This window comes from Cupressus sempervirens, chromosome 9, assembly GCF_028749045.1.
Source record: "Cupressus sempervirens isolate cs-2001-9-10 chromosome 9, ASM2874904v1, whole genome shotgun sequence".
NCBI classification, from domain to species: Eukaryota; Viridiplantae; Streptophyta; class Pinopsida; order Cupressales; family Cupressaceae; genus Cupressus; species Cupressus sempervirens.
In genome coordinates this window covers 749,840,133-749,861,782 of record NC_143126.1, presented here as the reverse complement: position 1 = coordinate 749,861,782, position 21,650 = coordinate 749,840,133, and the positions used below count along the sequence as shown (strand labels likewise).

At 35.3% G+C, this 21,650-nt stretch overlaps 1 protein-coding gene across 1 annotated transcript; it reads left to right on the top strand.

Annotated features, from left to right (window-relative positions):
* Positions 1-4,831: 4,831 nt before the first annotated feature.
* LOC149540863 (putative RNA-dependent RNA polymerase SHL2) lies at positions 4,832-15,549 on the top strand. The gene is made up of 3 exons (XM_089801928.1): positions 4,832-4,966; positions 5,096-7,809; positions 14,238-15,549. Exons 2-3 carry the CDS (start codon positions 5,119-5,121, stop codon positions 15,117-15,119), a joined length of 3,573 nt encoding a protein of 1,190 aa, XP_089658054.1. The 5' UTR covers positions 4,832-4,966; positions 5,096-5,118; the 3' UTR covers positions 15,120-15,549.
* The last annotated feature ends 6,101 nt before the right edge of the window (positions 15,550-21,650 follow it).

The following is a 21,650-nucleotide window of genomic DNA, read 5'->3' as shown; positions in this document are numbered from 1 at the left end:
GCATATCATCAACATATAAACATAAAATAATAACCTCTTAAATAAATGCAATTATCTAAATGACACCTAGTGTATCCATGTCCATAGATAAAATTGTCAAATTTAAGATACCAATGTTGAGGTGCTTATTTCAAGCCATATAAACTTTTCTTCAATCTACACACTAAATTCTCCTTACCTTTGATCACAAATCCCCGTTGTACCATATATATCTCTTCGTCCAAATCACCATGAAAAAAGTTATTTTAACATCAAGATGCTCCAAATGCAAATCTTCAATATCCATAATACTTTAAATGGTATGAATAGAAGTCATTTTGACAACTGGAGAAAATACTCATCGAAATTAATTCCCTTTTTTTGTACAAATCCTTTTACAACTAACCTAGCTTTAAAAAAATTCTTACCTCCATCCTCTTCTTTGAACCTGTAAAGCTATTTTACTTGTAGGTAACTTACATAAATCCCAAGCCCAATTTTTCAAAAAGGAATCCATTTCTTCTATCATTGCAAACTTTGTATCCACCTGCACAACTTCATCATAATATTCAAGTTCACTAGCATCTATTAATAAAATAGAATACAAAGAGGGAGAAAATCTTTTTGGAGGTCTACTTAGCCTTTTTAGCTATCTAACATTCACTGGGGTTTGTGGTATTTGTTGTTGATATTGTAGTGGATCATGAGGGGTTACTAGAACATCATCCTTTTGAGTATCATCCAACACTACATAATCATTTATTTTCTTCACATGTTGCTGCAACAAATCTTTGTACAACACTTTCTCATTGAATATGACATCCCTAATTCTTACAATTTTATAATTTTCAAAATTTCAAAACCTATAACCAAATCCATCAATGTCATATCCAACAAATATACACTTTTTAGATTTAGCTTCCAGCTTGGCTCAATTTTCAGAGTCTATATGTTCAAATGCTTAACAACCAAAGGTTTTGAGAAAAGAATAACTTGCCTTCTTACTCGTCCATGCTTCCTTTGAAATACCACAACCTAAGGAGTAGAGGGGCCTCTATTTATTAAATACATAGCAATATCGATAGCCTCTACCCACATGTTCAAGGGAAGTCTAACATGCAACCTCATACTCATTGCACGCTCCATTATTTTCCTATTCATGCATTCATCCATTCCATTTTCTTGTGGAGTTCTTAGAATAGTTTTCTATCTACGAATGCCATTAGTGAAACAACAATCTTCAAATTCTTTGTTGCATGCTCATTATCATTATCAAATCTAAGATATTTTATCTTTTTACTACTCTCATTCTCAACCATACATTTCCATTTCTTATAAGTTTGAGATACATTAGATTTTTGTCAAAGGAAATAAGCCCATACTTTTCTAGTTGCATCATCAATGAATGTAACATAATAATGAGAGCCACCAAGGGAATATACATGAGTTGGTCCCCATACATCTATATGCACAAGCTCTAATTTCTCATTTTTATTATCCTTCCCACTCTTCACAAAATTCACTCTCTTTTGTTTTTGTACATAAACACAACTTTCACATAAATCCATATTGACACATTTTAGACTTGGTAAAAAAATCTTTGAATGGAGTAATTTCATACCTTTCTCACTCATATGGCCAAGTCTGTTGTTTCATAATCTACAACAATTGTTTGTTATCCCTACTCAACTACAATAATTGTTCCTAAACATTCATTTTTCTCTAGAATAATTAAAGTAGAAGGAACAATATGACATATACAAAAATATAAGGTGCCTACTTTCACATTTTTTGCTACTACTAAGGAACCTTTTGAAACCTTCCAATTTTTATCATTAAAAGTAATGGTTCAACTCTCATCACCTAGTTGCCCTATTGAATTTAAATTCTTACTCATCCTTCGAACATGTCTTACCTCTAGTAGTAGTCAATGATTCCCATTATGTGACTTATTCTAAATTCTCCCCTTTCCAACAATCTGACAAGGTTCATTATCTCCCAAATAAACAAGCCCAAAATCTCCTTGGACATAATCAAGAAAATAACGTCTATGGGGAGTTGCATGAAATGAAGTCCCTAAGTCTAAAACCCATGAATCATCAACATTTTTAAGGAAAGAAGCAAAGCATCCTCTTTGGATTTATTACTTACCACATTTGTCTTTGTGTTTCCTTCTTGTTTGTCTCCTTCATTGTTATTTCGGGTCTAGCAATATTTCTTCTTATGTTCTGGTTTCCCACAGTGCCAGCAATCTTTTAGTCCTCTAGATTGAAACCTCTTTCCCTTTAATTTTCCTCTTGATTTTTTATGATTTCCAAAATTGTTTTCTCTCACATTCATTTTGTCTTTGCTTTGTGTGTTCAAGACACTTCTTGATGTAGATCCACTTGAGCTTTTGTTACGGGTTTCCTCACTCAAAATAACACCAATCACACCATCAAATTTTAGGGTGTTAGACCCAGAAACAAAATTACTCTGCCATTACCAAGCCATTCCACCTTTCAGGCAAAAAATACAAAATCAAGAGAGACATAATTTCTTCATTAAAATTAAAATTTACAAAAGATAATTGATTGGTAACTATATTAAACTCATTTAAATGATCAACAACTGATCCACCTTCGACCATCTTCATATTAATTAATTACATCATGAGAAATACCTTGTTTGAAGCAGAGGGCTTTTCATACAACTATACTAGGGTCATCTTTTCTTTTATAATATTAAATGTCACTGATTGTGCCAGGCATAAATGAATACTTCCAAGTGTCTTTATGTCCAAAATATCCCAGTCCTCATCTATCATAGCTGTCAATTTCTTGGATTTTCCTTGCAATGGTTGCCATAAATCCTTCTAATAAAGATAATCCTACATTTGCATCTTTCATGACTGAAAGTTCGGCCCATTAAACTTCTCAACCTTCAACTCACCCTCATTTGACATCGCTCCCACTCAACCATAAGACTCCCACTCAACCATGAGACCTTCTCGCAGAGGATAACTAAAAAAAAAACCTTGCTCTTATACCACTTGTTAGGATTTGATGAGACAAAAATGAAAATTATATGCAAATATAACTAATATCATAAAATAATAAAGCACACATAAGAGAACACAAGATACAAAGATTTAACATGGTTCACCCAATCCCTGAGCTACGTCCACCAAACAACAAGTCCAATATTCTTATTATCCAATGATTACAACCTTATTACAATCTGTAATCTCTTATAGCTCAATATCATTGCAAGAAGCTACTATTACCTCACACACAGTGAAATCCCTAACCCTAAGCCATTTTATACAAGCTTTTGTCGCTTCCAAATTTAGGGCTAGATCATTTTGACAAGTCAACCTTGGGAAATGGTTGATGAGTCAACTCTAAAAACCTTGACAAGTCAACTAGAAAAAAAAATTGGGGAGATGCCCCAAACCCCAAAGAATTTATGAAAAGTGCACAGTACTTCCTTGATCAGTGATCACATATTAATAGGAAAGGCCAAGGTAAGTGGCGAGAAGACCAAAACTTTGGCATCCTTGAATGGTTTTGATTTATTTTTCTATAGGCCTTCTTTGTTGTTGAAAAGATGTGTTGACCTAAAGCCTTTACATAATCAATAAGAAAGGTATTACACTCCCTTTCCTCAAAAACTAAAGCCTTTTCAAAGAGAATAGTGTCATCAATAAACTGCTAAATGATAGGAAGGAGAGAGAATAGTGTCATCAATAAACTACTAAATGATAGGGAGGAGTGGGGAAGGAGTGGAAGTAGCTTTAACCCCTTGGATTCTTCCTAAACAAACTAAACTAAGAACATTTCTACTTAGGAACTTCTCAAGTATAATATATAAATAGGGTGATAAAGAATATTATTGTCATGCCCTTATCAACTCAAAATTCCATTAGCAAGATTGAATATCACACAATTTCCACACATTCTCTATTCGAATTTATTAATCTTTCATTGAACCCCAACCATAATAAAACTTTGAAGAGGAAGTAGTGCACCTATCATAAGCTTTAGAAATATATGATTAAGAATATCCTAATAAAAAGACCCAAAACATTTAGAAGTTATATATGACAGAAAATTTCCACCATTACACTTGTAATTTAGTTTAAAATATTAAATTTAATAATAGTGATAATGGAATACCCCTAAAATATTCAGTAAATTAAACTAATCTTCAATTTGTATTAACAATCATCAATCCATTATACAATTTAATATTTCGAAGGGGGAACCTCGAAATAACCTGCACAAATCCAGACGGAGTAAGGTATAAATATTAGAGCCTATAAGAAAACCAAATTTCAACATAAAAGAGTCTGATTTTAGTGTACTTCTAATTCCATTGTCAACAACCAATTGGGCTTGAGCCAAATAATCTGCAAGTTCAGAATGTGCTTCGAACGGTCCGAGGTCGGAGAGCTTTACTTTTTATTATATTCTTCAATTCTTTTAATGCCCTCTTTCGGTATTAAAAGAAATTCCCTTATTCGTATTCACGGAATTGCAATCATGCTCAAATCATTTTCGTGGCAATGGTTTCCCGGTACTTATGATAGCTGACATTTGTAATTTCCTATGAAATTTCAGTCATGCTCACACTTCAAAGAACTGGAAGATGCTCATATGTTTCCTTTTTGTTTAATTTTTGAACAATGTAGGCGTAATCTACATTTGTTCTTGCCCGATGACCTTCATTTATTCCATGTTAAAGATATTTCTCAAAGATTACGAAATCAGCTGTACTATAATGTGGAATAGAGAGATGTAACATACATATAGGAAGGATCTATGATCCATCTTCCCATGGGAAGGAATATGCAATCCTTGTACAATGTACTTAGCAAGCACACAAGGAATTCCGCTATAAATATACAAATGTGGAAGTTAGTGTTGTATGTGAATCCATTATTGCAGGTGGGTGCTGGATTTATATGCATCTGTGCAGTTGGGTATTGTTTATACCATTGGTGCAGGTAGGTATTGTGTATATATTCATTTGCTCAAGTAGGTTTTGGGTGTATACTCATATTTGCAATTGGGGATTGTGTTTATGTATACTTGTGCAAGTGGGTTTACTATTCTGTATCATCATTTTTTTGCAGGTGGCTGTTGTGGATTTGCAGTGATGGAGCCAACTCAAATAACCCTGGCAGGATTCGGAGCAGGGGTGAGTGCAAAACAACTCACAGAATACTTAGAACAAAATGTGGGAATTGTGTGGAGATGCAGATTGAAAACATCATGGACTCCTCCCTTTTCATTCCCAAAGTTCACAAGCAGCAGGAACCGCTTGGTTGAGAACAGAGAGAAAGCGCCCCCCCATGCCTTTGTTCACTTTGCAGCTCCAGATGCTGTCAAGGAGGCGGTCAGGCTCGCCAGCCTTAAAAAGCTTGTGCTCAAAAACCAAGTTCTCAAAATCAAGGTTGGTAACGAAACCTCATCTAGAGTGCTTAGAAGAAGAACAACTCCACCCCATAGATTTTCTCCTGTTATGGTCGAAATTGGTTCATTGTACAGTCTTGATGAGTTTTTGGTTGCTTGGAGAGGACCTACCTCTGGGGTAGATTTTCATGTAGACCCATTTGACAAAAGATGTAAGATTATTTTAACTCGACATCAATTGTTTGGTTCCCAGAAATTCAATAAGGATAGTTCTATAAAATGTGACTTCAAGATCGAGTTCTTGATGAAAGACATTAGAAATGTCAGATTTTTCATGGAGATGGGAAATTTGGCCATGCTAATCCAGCTTTGGGTGCCTCCTTGTATATATTATAGAACTGCAGACGATGATATTCATGTGGCGGTTCCTTTTGCCCTGTTAGATGATGATGATCCATGGATAAGAACCTTGGATTTAACCCACAATAATGCAATAGGTAGGTGTCTGGTATATAAGATTGCCCATTCTCCTCGTTTAGGTCACACCATGAAGAAAGCCAAAGAATACTTCAAACAAAACCGCTTGCTTGATGAAAATATTTCTGAAGTTCCTAATCTGAAGAGTCGAGAAGAGCCTGCTGTTCCTAGACCAGAGTTCTTTTTGGTCCTGCCACCACGCTTCCGAATCCCTTTTAATACCATGTTCCTGCTGACTGCTCTTGTACACAAAGGAATTGTAAATTACCACAGGCTAAACCCTGAGTTTTACAATTTGTTGAATAGGGAAATGACATCAACGAAATTGTCCACAATAGCACTAAGGTACATGCTTTGTGACACTTGTCCAATTTTTGATCCTTTTGAGAAACTTAAGAACTTGCTTAGGTGGATCGAACAGAATCCAAAGCTTCTGAAAAGCCCAAAGATTGTTGATGAAACAATTGAAGTTAGGAGATTAATCATAACTCCTACAAAAGCGCTCTGCCTTCCTCCAGAAATAGAGTTGTCAAATCGGGTCATAAGGCACTTCAAAAGGTATGCGGATAGATTCCTGAGAGTAACTTTCATGGATGATAGCATGGAAGCCATGTCTTCAATGGCATTAACAGTGCCTATATCACCTCTTGTTAAAGACATATCCTCTAGTTATCTTGACCAAAGAACTGCTATATACTTCCGAGTGAAGCAAATACTACTCAATGGGTTTGTGCTCTGTGGTCGTCGATATTCATTTCTAGCTTTTTCTTCCAACCAGTTGAGAGACCGTTCTGCATGGTTCTTTGCTAATGATAGATCTATTGACATCCATCAAATTAAGTCCTGGATGGGGAGTTTTCCTGAAAAAAATGTCGCCAAGCATGCTGCTAGAATGGGTCAGTGCTTCTCGTGCACATATTGCACAGTTCAGGTTCCAAGGAATCAGCTTGAAGAAGAGTTTCATGACATTGAAAGGAATGGTTATAAATTTTCTGATGGTATAGGAAAGATCACTCCAGATCTTTCCATGGAGGTTGCTCAGAAATTGAAGTTGACCATCAATCCCCCCTCAGCTTATCAGATCCGATATGGTGGCTTCAAAGGTGTTGTTGCAACTTGGGAAGCAGAACCTGGAAGCACATATAAGTTGTCTTTGAGGCCCAGCATGAAGAAGTTTGAATCTCAACATGATATTTTAGAAATAATCACTTGGACACGTTTCCATCCCTGCTTTCTTAACAGGCAGATCATAACTTTGTTATCAGCTTTGAGGGTTCCTGACAGCAATTTCGGTGAATTACAAGATTCTATGTTGCATAAACTTAGCCAGATGATTGAAAATGTTGAAATGGCATTTGATATATTAACCACATCATGTATGGGAGATTTACAATATACTGCTGCTATGATGCTAAGTGCTGGTTTTAAACCACAAACAGAACCACATTTAAAAGATATGCTTTCTTCCATAAGATCTGTCCAATTAGAGGAGCTCCTTAGAAAATCTAAGATATTTGTCCATGATGGAAGATGGTTGATGGGCTGCCTGGATGAAATAGGGGAGCTTGAATATGGGCAGTGTTTCGTACAAATTTCAAGCCCTCCCTTGGAGGGCTGCATTCTCAATGATGGCCCAACCTGTGTAGAGAGGAAAATGAATTCAAGGGTAATAAAAGGAAAAGTGATTGTTGCCAAGAATCCTTGCTTGCATCCTGGTGATGTACGAATCTTAGAAGCAGTTGATGCTCCTGGATTGCATCACTTGGTTGATTGCTTAATCTTCCCACAAAAGGGCCATAGGCCTCATTCCGATGAAGCTTCTGGCAGTGATCTTGATGGGGATATCTACTTTGTTTCTTGGGACTCTAGGCTTATGCCAGAAAGTGGTAAGAGTTGGGATCCAATGTGCTATGCTCCAGCTCAAGCAAAAGAGTCAAAAGCACCTGTGACAAGAGAGGTATGGATATTCTTATCATCCTTAATCCACCTTCCTGCCCAATCTTTCTCTGATAGCTATTGCTTTTTTAGTATGCAATTTAATTACCTTAGTCTAAAAATTCCTTAGTATGGCCATATAGACTTCCTAATTGAAATCTCCATTCACAAGGGTAGCCTTTACATTCATCTGATGTACCTTTCAATCAGATTTTAACATTATTGTTTTTTGTTATGCTGGATATTAATACATTTCTTTAGTCGAAATTGTCAGAGTCATTTTGTTTGGGACGGACAAGTTATTTAGTTCTTTTCTTTTTTCCCAAATTTGTTCCTTGCATATAGGAAACTACTAAGTGACTGGAAAATAATTCAGTTGATGGTTCTTTCTGTGTCGTTGCTTCATTTTTTGCAGTGCATCTTAATATTTTTCAAACACAATCTTATTGTTTACATCCCATAGTCTTATTGTTTGCTAATCTTTCTGATGAGGTCATTACCATCAACTTGGAAATATATAGCTCTTCCCTTCATATTCTTGCAATGAGCTTTATTCTTTGATGTAGCTTGGAACTTTTCTTTTTGCACTTTTTGGATGCTTCTTGAGGTTTTTCAGGTTTCTTTAATATTCCTTGGATCCCTCTGTGCATCTACCCCTTCTGTTCTGTTTTCTTATTTCAAGTATATAGTTCTGAAGTTCATTCTGAAATTTAGGAGATGTAAAGCATGTACAATTTAGAGATGGATTGGCTGAAAGGAAATATTTATTGGCGTTGGAGAAATGAAATACAATAAGAGATTGTAGAATATTCAGAAACACTGTTGTCTGAAGGTGTCTCTACAAAGAAGAGTAAAGCTAAAATAATATTTCCTCATGCAACAAAAAAATCAGTAATTCAAAAGGTAGCTTTATGGAGAAACAGAATTGCTAGAGCTTAGAACAAAAAATTAAATGCAATATTGGCTATGATATCAGATACCTCATTAATATGCATTGTGACAATGTCATTGTAAGTATTACCTGATGGTGTCCTTGTATCTGTTCTAGTTGATTATCAACTTATCAGGAATCAGATCATAGCATGTAGCTACTGGAAAGCGTAAATCTTGAAAAGATCTTGTTGTCTGGTGCCAATTGAGTTCCTTACACACCTTACAACCTTACTCCTACTGGTATGGTTGAAAACCCCTAAAAATAAGTTCTTTACCAAGCCCAGCTTGTTCTTCTAGTACGGACTCAAATTCAAATTTCTCGAGTGTTCAGTTCTGCGTTCTTGACATGAAGACTCTTCTCCCTTTGTACAACAGACTTGATATTTCCCTTTTATCTGTGTAGGTTTCATGTACTGTAATGGGACAATTCTTCTTCCTTACAATCTCTAAACAGAATAGGCTTTTTTTCCTTCTAGTTATATTTCTGCAAACAATGCTCTCCAGTAGGTCTGTAGTTTCTTATTTTCTTTACCAGCTGCTTCATGTCTACGAATAGCTTGTTCTTCTAGGTTGTAATAAAAGATATAATAGGAACAATGGCTATGTGATCAATGTCTATAAATAGTAGTAAAACTTTCGCCATACTGCAAGGATCCAAAAGCTGATTTTCACTATAATATTTGTTTTTATTTCTGTAAACTTGTACCCAATACATGGGTAATTTACATGCTGTCATTCTTCCTTGTATCATAAGTAGATAATGCCATGATTCTTATGTCTCAGGTATGCCACGATTTATGACTTACTTTTATAATTTTGACACAATTGATAACATCCTCCAATTTTTTTCAGAGCCAAGTTCAGAAGCTAGGTCTTGAGCCTGCTACAATTTGCAATAAATATAAATAATAACAATTTGAGTTTTAAATAACTAATGAAAACTTTGGACAAACTATAATTAACCCTTATCAAGTATTGAAAGCTATGGTTTCAGAAAATATCAAGTGGCAAGGACTAGAGTATCCCATTTTGGCAAGCAGGAAATTAAAAAAGGATCCCATTGAATAGTAAAAAGAAATTGAAAACAATAATGGTACTAGAATTGAACTAGTGATCAATATGACCAAAGTGATAAGACTGATTCTTTGGAATAAACGTTTAATGAACTTGAAACAAGGTAATTCAATATAGAAATGTTACTGGGGAAAACCTGAATTCAAAGACTTCTTGAAGAGAAAAATCTGCTAGAAAGAGAGAAAAATATTTTGTGCCTAAAACGTACTGGGAAAATAGGGAAATATCGGAGGATTTAAAAGGAACTACACCTCCAAAATTTGATGCCAAACAGTTAGGAGGAGAAGCTGAAAATTGGATAATAGAAATGGCAAAGCACTTTAAAGGACTATGCTGAACCAGTTAAGGCATTCTGGGCGGTTTTTAATTAGTTGGTGCAGCTGTAAGTTGGTGAACCAATATAAAGAAATAGAACGGATGTGCAAGGGAAAATATTTCAAAAGAACAATTTGTTTAACACTTTCAAGAAAGGTGGTTACGACACCAATTTTTTGATGAAAAGATGATAAGAGCTCCACAACCTTAGGTGAGATTTGCAAAGTTGTTCAAATATATGCCTGTCCTTTATGTATGGATGCCTACCCCGTATGGATAAATGCTTATGCTAGATGGATTGAGGAACTTCCATCCCATATGGATAAATGATTAAACCATATAGTTGGATGCTTGTCTTGAATTGGACATATACATATTTTGTATGATAGAAGTACCTAAGTATAAAAATGAATTGAACACACAATATTCATTGAATAAAATTTTAAGAAGAAAAATAATGGGTGGAATTTTGAAGTCCAACTTCGGGATTATTACAATCTCAGACCACTTTGGTTGTTTTAATGAAGATATCTATAAAAAGAACTTAATATTACATGCTGAACTGGCTTAAAGAGAACATCCATGAACCTTGAAATCAGACTCACTCCATACATTATATCTGGCCTTGTGGCAGTTAAATACATCAGACTACCAACAAGTCTTTTATACAAGATTGGATCTTTTATCGTCTTTTATTTAGTTCTTTTCATGGTGCTGATTTGCTATTGATCATATTGAACCTTTCCAATATATCATTTGCATACTTGGCTTGTGAGATAAATACACCATTCTCATCTTGCTTCATCTCAATGCCAAGAAGGTACTTCATAAGACCTAGATCAGTCATTTCAAATTCCTTCTTCGTAGCTTCTTTGAATATGTCAACTGATAGATCACCTGTAAATATCAAGTCATCAACATACAAACAATCAATTAGAATCTTACTATGTTCATTCATCTTTGTGTATAATGTAGTCTCATTCTATTGAAGCCATCCTGTATGAATAAGAATCAATTCTGCTATACTATGCTCTAGGAGCTTGTTTAAGTCCATCTTGAGTATAGAAACCTCGCATATACTTGTGGTTACTTCACAAATACCTCTTCTAGAAAACCATTCAAAATTACAGATTTCACTTCCATTTGAATAACTAACCACTTTTTTTGAAGTGCCATTGTCAATATTGTCCGCACTATGTCCAAACATTCCACTAGAGAAAATGTTTCATTGTAGTCAACTCCAAGTTGTTGCGAGTATCCTTTTACCACAAGCCTCGCCTTATGCTTTTGTACATTTCCTTCTACAATTATCTTAGTCTTATAAACCCACTTTACTTCTATTGCATCTTTTCCTTCTAGATCTGTAAGAATTTAGTAGAGCTCTAATACCATGTAAGAATTTGCCTAAGGCAATAATTCAACGCCAAGATCAAGAAGCTCAGTCGATAGCACAAGAGAGACAAGTGATGATCAAATGAGAATGGATATCAGATGATTGGATATCAAATAATTGGATATCATATAATTGGATGAATACATTATAGAAGTGCCTTGTATATAAAGGCAACTAATATGACTAGGAGTCAGCAAAGAGATAAGCATAACAACTAAGCACATGTCCACCAAGAGTGGATTATCCTCCATTGTGCATGAATGTACGTGCAACAATGAGGGGATAAGAATACAAAGGTGTATCTCGTAAAGAGATGTAGTAGACAACATGTGCTCAATTGGAGTGCAAACTACTATGTTGTCTATATGACAACTCATGTGAATATGCAAACTCCTAGGTGTCTACATGACAATATGCTAATGCATTAACCTAAGTAAACTTAAGTAAAGTGTAACTAGTAAATACTTAATTACACCAACAGGATCATTTGCCAAGTCCCATTTATGATTAATTTCTATAGCATCAATATTCATCCATGGCATGTTTCCAATTTTCATCATTAATTGCATCCTCAAAATAAATTGGATCATCTACTTGTGAAAATAAAACAAAAAGAGAAATTGAATCAGCATTATTCTCACTGTCATTTTGATCATAGATGTCCCTTAAGCTTCTTGTTCTTGGTCTCCTTCAGATTGATAATGTTCCAGTTGGAGTAGATCAGAAACGATGTCGGCTTGCTGGTCCTTTACCAAGAGTTCTTATTGGAATGGTATTTCTTGTGCACAACTGTGCTAATTTTGAGTGGGTACAGGAGTTACTGTGGGAGCACTTGTTGGAATTGTAACTTTGCTATCATCTTGCGGAAAACATACTGAAACATCAACCATTTGCTCCATGCTTCCATCCCAAGCTGCTGCTTCAATGAACTGTACATCTCTACTTATTATCACTTTTCCAGTTATAGGATCATATAACTTGTAAACTTTTATATCCTCGATATAACCAACAAATATGCATTTTTCGTCCTTGTTATCCAATTTCTTTCTCAACTCATTTGGGGCATGAGCATATGCTACACATCCAAATACTTTTAGATGGGAAACATTAGACTTGTTTCCACTCCATGCTTCTTGTGGTACCCTATTCATAACTCTCTTGGTTGGGCATCTATTCATTATGTAGACTGCACATGCTACAGCTTCTGTCCAATATTCATTTGACATATTCTTATCCTTCAACATACTCCTGGCCATGTCCATAATAGTTCTACTCTCTCTCTGCTACACCATTTTGTTGCGGAGTGTACCTGATCGTAGATTTCTTTTGTATTTCATGATCCTTTCAAAATTTGAGAAACACATGTGAGATGTATTCACCACCTCTGTCAATTCTTAAAACTTTGATATAATATCCACTTTGCTTCTCCACTAAAGACTTGAATTGACAAAGGATATCAAAAAACATCAGATTTATGCTTTAAGAAATAAACCCATGTCTTTCTAGAGTAGTCATCAATAAATGTCAAGAAATAAACTTTCCCCCAATTGAGTGTGTCTACATTGGTCCAGTCAAATCAAAGTGGACTATCTCTAAGGGTGCCTTTGCTCTAATTGACTTGCCAATGGGAAAGGTCTCCCTATGTTGCTTTCCCAAAAACACCCCTCACATACATTATCTCATTTTTCTATCAATGGCTAACCTTTCACCATATTTTTTCTAACAGATTTAGACCACTAAAATTGAAGTGTCCAAATCTTAAATGCCAAAGGCGGTTCTCTTCTTTCATTTCTGATTAAAAAACTACTTGTGATAAATCTTGAGTGATTTCGTGTGCAAATTTAACCCTTATTCTTTGATGGAACGATGATAAGAGTTCCACAACCATAGGCAAGATTTCCAAATTGTTGAAGTATATGGCTGTCCTTAATGTATGGATGCCAGATGGATTGAGGAACTTCTGTCCCATATGGACAAATGATTAAACCATACAGTTGGATGCTTGTCTTGAATTGGACACATATATATTTTGTATGATAGAAGTACCTAAGTATAAAATTGAATTGAACACACAATAATAATGGGTGAAATTTTGAGGTGCAACTTGATGATTTTTACAATCTCAGACCACTTTGGTTGCTTTGATGAAGATAGCTAGACAAAGAACTTACTATTACATGCATAATTGGCTTAAAGAAAAGTCCATCAGTTTTCTGCCACACTCTCTCAAATCTCTGTTTTAAATTTAAATAGGATTCTAGTTAGATAGCTTTTCTACTTGTACAGTACTTATTTGTGACCAATCTTTTCATCTATGAACTTGAGCTTTCACTGCTTTGTTTTCTGCAGTCACCTATATCCAGTGTGGGCTGATAAATTGCAGTAACCCTATTAATCCATTAGTCGGGATCTCTGGCAGAATAGTCTTTATTTACTCAGTTTCCTATATGTCCACATTCAATGTTGGTGGTTTCCTAATTTATATAAATACATAGATTGATTGAAACAGAAAATGCAAAGGGCTTAAAATATTGTGATTCATTAAGTCATGGGCTTTTCACAGGAAACAATTGACTTTTGTTTGACAGTTTCTGGCAGAATTGCCTTTTCCTGCCACTGTGTTTTTTGGTTCTTATTTATATAAAATTGTCATAAGATAAAAGTTAAAGAAGAAAATTCCTTGGGTTTACTTGTTTTGCAATTAAATATTTATCAACATTCTGGACCTTTTGCAGGATGTTATTGAATTTTTTGTGCAGCACATGGTCAACGATAGTTTGGGTGTTATTTGTAATGCACATGTTGTTAGGGCAGATCTAAGTGATTGTGGTGCACTCGATGAGGACTGTCTTAAACTTGCTAAGCTTGCAGCAGAGGCTGTAGACTTTCCCAAAACTGGAAGGGTAGCAGTGAAGCCACACAACCTGAGACCCAAGCAATATCCAGATTTTATGGACAAAGAGGATTCAGTCTCTTATAGATCAGAGAAGGTTTTAGGCAAACTGTATCGTAAAGTGATGGATATATTTGGAGAAGAGATTGATGAACAAAAATGCTGCATTGAGGTGAATACATCTGAAAGATTGCCTTATGATAACGATTTAGAAGTTGACGGATTTCAAGCATATGTTCAAGAAGCTTGGGAATACAAATGTTCATATGACAGACAATTTCAGACTTTGTTAGGTCAGTTCAGTGTTAGAAAAGAAGGGGAGGTAGTCACTGGACATATTTCTTCTCTCGCCAAATACAATAGCAGGCAGCAGGGAGAAATCAAGAAGAGGATGCAGCACGCATACAGAGCTTTTCGAAAAGAGTTCCGATTGATTTTTGAAGGAACAATAAATTTTCAAAATCTGGAGCCTTGTGAGCAGTTCAAATATGAAGCCAAAGCATCTGCATGGTACCATGTCACATATCATTCAACATGGGTGCAGAAGACCATGGAACACTTAGCAGGACTAGATTTTTGTCCTAGTGCTCCACTTCTGAGTTTTGCGTGGATCACTATTGATTTCTTGGCCCAAATAAAGTTGCGGAAGCACTGGCCTGGTGTGGATTACAGTCCAGCAATCAGATCAATTTTACCACCTTTCATGCTCATAAGCCATAAGTAGAACTGTTACATAATGAGTTCAATCACCTTTTGAAGTAACCATGGAGTACACCAAGCATATTGGTTTTATTTAGTTTAAGCTACTATGCTGCCATTGGAAAAACATGGAAGAAGATTTTATGTAAATAGCCATTAGCCAGCAAGGCAGGACTGACACTATATAAGAGCAGGTTCATCTCCATACTAGGCGACAAATGTTTCAATGCGTCCTCATATTGCTATTGTTGTGTGATGTATTATTTTAGTCCTATTCATGTATTTCTACCTACCCACTGGCATACTGAATTAGATTTTGAGTTATATTGCTGCTAGTTCTGGTGCAAAACCAGTAAGAAAGCATTTCCCTGAACAGCCATTGGGAATCTCTGCCATTATATAAGTCCAGACACTTTTGTACCTAAGAAGGTAAGAGATGCTTTACTCATTTTTTATTTGGTATGGATACAATGAATTGCATAGATAATAGTATTAGGAAAATAGAACAGCAGATTTAAACAAAGAAACTAAACTTGCAGCTTATTATTCATCATAATAAATTTCAAATTTTAGAGTCTTTTGACTTCAACAAGATCCAAAAATTATTTAAATGCACATAAAAACAAACTAATATAATTGATAGCTAACTATATGTGACTGACAACTAATTGAAACTTATTCACAGCTGACTGAGAATCGAGGACAGCTAATTGAAACACGCTGGACACCTAATCCTATTTGATGACTTATTCACTTATGTTGGATCATTAATTTCAACACCCCCACTTATTGAGACACCATCAATGCAAAAGAAGAAACAAAACATTATGTAGAAATTATTCTTTGAAAATGATTCATAGACCAATAAGATTTCTTCAAGTTGCTCCCACTTGTTGGTATAGCCATGCAACTATCATCCAAGCTTCCAACACCATTGGACATCATCGGCACATGAAATGCCTCGTAAATATCGTAAAGCTATGATGCTAAGCTTCCAAATTTTTAGATCTCTCCTGAACTATTGGATACCAATCCTCACATGCATGTCTTGTAATCTCAATGAGGTATAGTTTCTCTGCTTCGCTAGCACCTCAAATTATTGAGCATCCATCTACAAACTACTATATCATTTCCTGTCTTCAAAGCATTGATCTCTTCAAAATCAAACAATTATACTACTAAAATTATCAACATTAAGATCTGGTTGGGAAGTTGAGATTACATCATCTTACACATACCTTGGGGTTAAGTTTTTTGGATCTCGTTTCAGCTTGAGATCTGTCATTCAGCATCGGATCAGTAAAGGGTTGGGTTCCCTTGCCATGCTTGAGAGACAGTGCTTCAAACACCACTTTTAGGACACATCGTCTAAGCTATCCCTCATGGATTCCTTAGTAAGACCACAGTGCTCTATGGTTCAATGGTATGGGGTCCTTCCTTTTTGGACCCGGATTAGGCCATGATCAAGCGCACCCAAACTTTGCTCTTTCGTCGGATTATCAGATGTCATAGATCTACCCCCCACAATGTTATTTTGGTCGAGTTTGGAGCTCACCCATTCAGGCTTGCAGCCATTTTTTATCTAATTTGGTTTCTCCACTGTCTTCGTGGCTTTGCAGACTCGGCTGAAGGCCAACAAAGATACCCTGACTTAGCCTATTGCTCTTCAGTTGCTAATGCAGACTCTGATCCAGCCACTAGATCCTGCTATTGGTATGCTCGGGCTACTATCTTACTGAGCTCGATCGAGATCAACATTGACTATCTCCCTTCCTACCAGTTCTCATTGGACACTCTGTTCATCTCCTCCCCTCTTGGCAAGAGTTGAACAGGCATGTCAAACTTGACATCTACAGGCAAAATATTATACGGACCTGGGTTGATCTTGCAGGGGGACTACGTCTGAGGATGGCATTCTACGTCGAGCACTTCTTAGATATTCAGGATGGGATTATTGTACGCCCTGACTACTTACATAGATATTGGACACACGACTTGCGTATCTCCCTTGGTTCCTTCAGAGTGGGCTTGCACCAACTCTGGATCCAGATCGATCACCATATTGTTAGAAAGGATCAGGTTTGTAGACTTTGTATCTCAACAGAGGAAAAATATGAGATCCATTTCCTTTTCAGATGCCCCATATACTACGAGATTAGAGGGAGATTTTAATGTATGTTTAGAGATTGCAGAGCCCTCTTGGATTTCTTCAGGTACACAGATCAACGTTGTATTGCACTCTATCTTTGTGAGTCCTTACAGCTTCGTGACCATACTTTATAGCTATCATTTCCCATGAGTCGGACCCAGGCACAACTTATTACAACATTTTTCTCACCCTTAACTCTATCTCGGGGTGTGAAGTGACCGTGCAGTTTCCCTAACATGGGTCATTCCAGATCAATGAGACCTCGCAATGGACCTCTTCACCAACAACACTCCTCTCGTAGCACTCAATGACACCACAGGGCCTCTAGTAGTCATCAGTCTGTCATTGTTGGACTTTTTCCCTTTGAAGACGAATACCTAATCTTTTTCGCAATGTCTCATGCTTTCTTCTTCATTTATTGTCCTCGTTCTTTTGTGGACACCGTCTGGTGCTCTATTTGTCTGCTAACTTTTTTGTTGTAAGCTTCCAGTCCCATAGACCCAAGTTGTGGTCTTTTGTTGGACATCAGTAAATTTATCTTTATCTTATCTGGTGGTTCTTCTCCAAGCCTCATCTCCTTCATAGCTTCTCTAACTTACACCAACAGCATGTAAAATCTTCTTAAGCACGTAGTAAAAAAAAATTAACAAGAAGATGGCTCTGATACCATATTAAAAAAAATAGAATAAAAGATTAAAAATAAAGAAACTAAACTTGCATCTTTTTTTTTATGGGCAATGGGTTGAAGCCTAGATTTCTTATTATCATTTACTGAAATTAATTATTATTTGTTAAGCTCAAGTAGACTTGAACCCAAGACCTAGATGAGAGCCTCATAATTTATCGTTGTGTTGTAGGCTTTTGCCTCTAAACTCGCATCTTATTATTCATTACAAGAAATTACTAATATATAGAGTCTTCTGACTTCAACAAGATCCTATAATTATGCTAATACAAATGACAACAAACTACATGTGACTAACAACTAACTGAAACTTATTGACAATTAACTAATAATTTAGAACAGCTTACTAAAACACATTGGACACCTAATCCTATTTGATGACTTATTCATCTATGTTGGATTTTTAATTCCAACAATCAACGTCTTTGTCCTTAAACAGTTGCTTACAACATCTTAAGTAAGCACCTATATGATGAATGCATATTTTTTGTTTATGTGATACCTTTATGTTGTTCTTGATGATGCATATGTGTGGTATATAATGACCTATATGTATGTATGATGTAAAATGTATGCAATGAAAAAAAAAATTCATATTGTTATGATGTGTTGCAAATGGATATATGATTGTAATGGATGAGATTTTTATGAATGCAAAAGATGCAAAATGATATGGTTATTTATGGTATGTATGCATATTACAATGAATATGGCATTAACATGAAATGCGGGATTATTTTTGTGTTAGTGTCAAGTACTCAATCACATTTGAGATAATAATGATGATGATATCAGTAGGTTGGGTCTAAAGTTGATGTTCATTTCATTTTCCCTCTTATGTAGATGTTCTTGATCAAGTTAGATGAATGCTAATTAATGCAACTCTAAAATGCTATGCAACAATTTGTGGTTGTAATTCTTTCAGTATTTTTGATATGCTATATCCATCATTGAGTTGTCAATTGTTAGTTTGTCATATGCAAGCAAGCAAATTAAAAAGATTTTTCTCTTTTCTTGTACTATGGTAACTGATTTCTACAATGACCCTTTTATCATTCATATCCTTGGACAAATTTCTGATTATTGCACTATCAAGGAAACAATGCCAACCTCATCTTAGCGTCTAAATAAAATGAGTAGAGGTATGTGTGGCATACCACATGAAATGGAGGCCCATATCAAAAACACCCAATTTAGTTGATTTTCAGGATAATTGGCACTATACCAACATACATAAAAGCAAAGAAAAGATCTTGTCCCATGTCTTTGTTCCTCTAGTCTTTAGACATCCTCCAGTCACTCAAAGAGAAATATAATTGAAATTAGTAGTAATGGATAGCACACAAAGAAATTTCATATTTGTGTCCTTGTTACTCTAGTTTGCAAACATCCTCGAGTTGCTTTGAAATTTTTTGATCAAATATGCTCAAACCATTTATTATATTGTTGTATTTTGATATCTATTTATGGATAAGCTTTTTTATACGTATAGGTGTTGAGAAACACTAGTGTGTAGGTGATTGGCATTGAAAAATACCATTGTTTGTTTGGTGGTGTTAAGAAACATTGTTGTTGTTTATGTTTGTGGTGCTGAAGAACACCTTTCTTTAGTGGTAGAACACCTAGGAAATCCTATGCAAAACACAAGGCTCTAGCTCAATGAGAAATGTTGACTGTCACTAAATGATGATAACTTCGCACAGTAATCCTAAACTTTACCCCCAATTAGACACGATCTTCCCTAGGGACAAGACATTGACCGAATTTAGGCCATAATAAGATAACATGCAACAAGTTCTTATGTACAAGGATGGAATCATTGCAGGGATTATGTACAAGCAATGAAGATTGCTAGTCAAGTGATGCATTAATAGATGGAGTTACCAATTACAAGCAGCATCAGTTTACATGGTTTTTACTAATTCGCATATTTTTCTATTTTTCCTTAGAAGGCACTTGTTTGTCGGGTTTTGACCAAGGTATTTCTCTATCTTCAATTTTTATTTTGTATTTTTTAAATTTTTTTTTACTTTGAGCCATCAGGGTGCCTGTTTACCAAGTTTTCACTAGAACAGTCATTTTTTCCAAAACATTTTTCGATGTTTTTTATTTTTCTTTAGAAACTTTTTATGTTGTTTTTGGATTTTCTATTTTTTCACAATTTTTGGAGTTTCTTCAAGTACTTTTTATATATATTTTTGGATTTTATGCTTTTGTATTGTTTTGGAGTTTCTTTGGGAACTTTTTTTCATTGTATAGTTTTGTGTCATGCTCTTTGAGCATAGAGTTTCTTGAGATGAATAGTGTTGATTAAGTCAATAAATCTCCTTTGGGTGTTGATAACTTGTATGTGCTAGAATTACATGTTGTTACAATGAAGCAAGGTCCCAACCATTTTGGTTCAAATTTCCCCTTCTTCTCTCAATATTGTTGAGTTTTGGCAGTTCTCTTGTAACACCAAGTACCTTAATTGAAATTCTCGATGTTGGGCCTTTTTGTTGTAGCCTCTGAATATAAGTTTTAGATAGCCTCATAGATGATCAAAGGCTAATGTTCTTCTTTCCTCTAATAGTTCCATATCTTATAAGAAAAATATTATGTATTCATCATGAGATATTAGGCCTCTCATCCATACCCTCAATGATGGTATCTCGGCTCCAATGGGTAGAACAACTTTGGATAGATAAATTAAAGAAAACAGAGTTGCTCCCACTAGTGTACTAATGCAAGTACAATAAGTCTATAAAGTTGGATTGAGTTGAAGGTGTCAATCTCTTCTTAAGTTATTAATTATTCAATGCAAAATCTTTAGAATGTTCTTGTTTGAGACTTATACTTTTCAATTTCCTTGTGGGTAGTAAATAGACGAACAATGTTGTGTGATGTGGAACTTCATTCACAATTCATCCATATTCTTGTTTTTAAACTATCCTCCATTGTCTTTATTATAGAGGAGGGTATATCATATTTGCAAATAATATAGTTGAGGATGAACATGGATACCTATTTCCATGTTGCTTTGATTATGGGAACAATTTCTTCCCCTTTAGTGAAATATTTAGTAGTCATGATAATATATGTGTGTTTGTTGGAGGGTGATGGATATATCTAGCCTATCAAATCAAAATCCCACTATTGGAAAGACCAATGTGTGCGGAAAGGTAGTAACTATCTTGTTGATGCATGTATTAAGTTACAATGAATCTAACATTACTTACATTTTTTTGCAAACTAAATTGCATCTTTTTCCATTTTTGGCTAGTAGTTTTCAATTTGTAAGATTTTCTTAGCTAGTAAAAGCCCACTTGAATTTGCTCCACAAATACAATTGCAGACTTCCAGTAAGGTTTTATAAGATTTCTCGCGTTCTAAATGTCTCAGTAAAATTTAATCAAGACCTCTTCGAAAGAAGTCCTTAGCAATGATAGTATAATGTGATGCTTGACAAATTGGGTTACTTTTTTTGTTCTTGATCAGGTTTTTGGGCAAAGTTTTACCCTTGAGGTATGTATATATATCTCAATAGTGGGACAACCTATGGGCTATAATTTGGAAAATTATTCAGGGGTCTAGGGCATCATAGGAAGGGTAATGTGACTAATCCACCAAGAAGTCATAACGAGGTTGTTGGTCTTGGATTTGTAATATTTATACCAGTGTTTCCATTGCATCAACAACTTTGTTCTACTTTCTTGGGATAAGATTGCATGTTATATATATAT

Coding starts and splice junctions, on each gene's coding strand:
- LOC149540863 (XM_089801928.1), top strand. CDS start 5,119: ATGGAGCCAACTCAAATAACCCTGGCAGGATTCGGAGCAGGGGTGAGT. Junction 7,810..14,237: donor AAGCACCTGTGACAAGAGAG/GTATGGATATTC, acceptor GACCTTTTGCAG/GATGTTATTGAATTTTTTGT.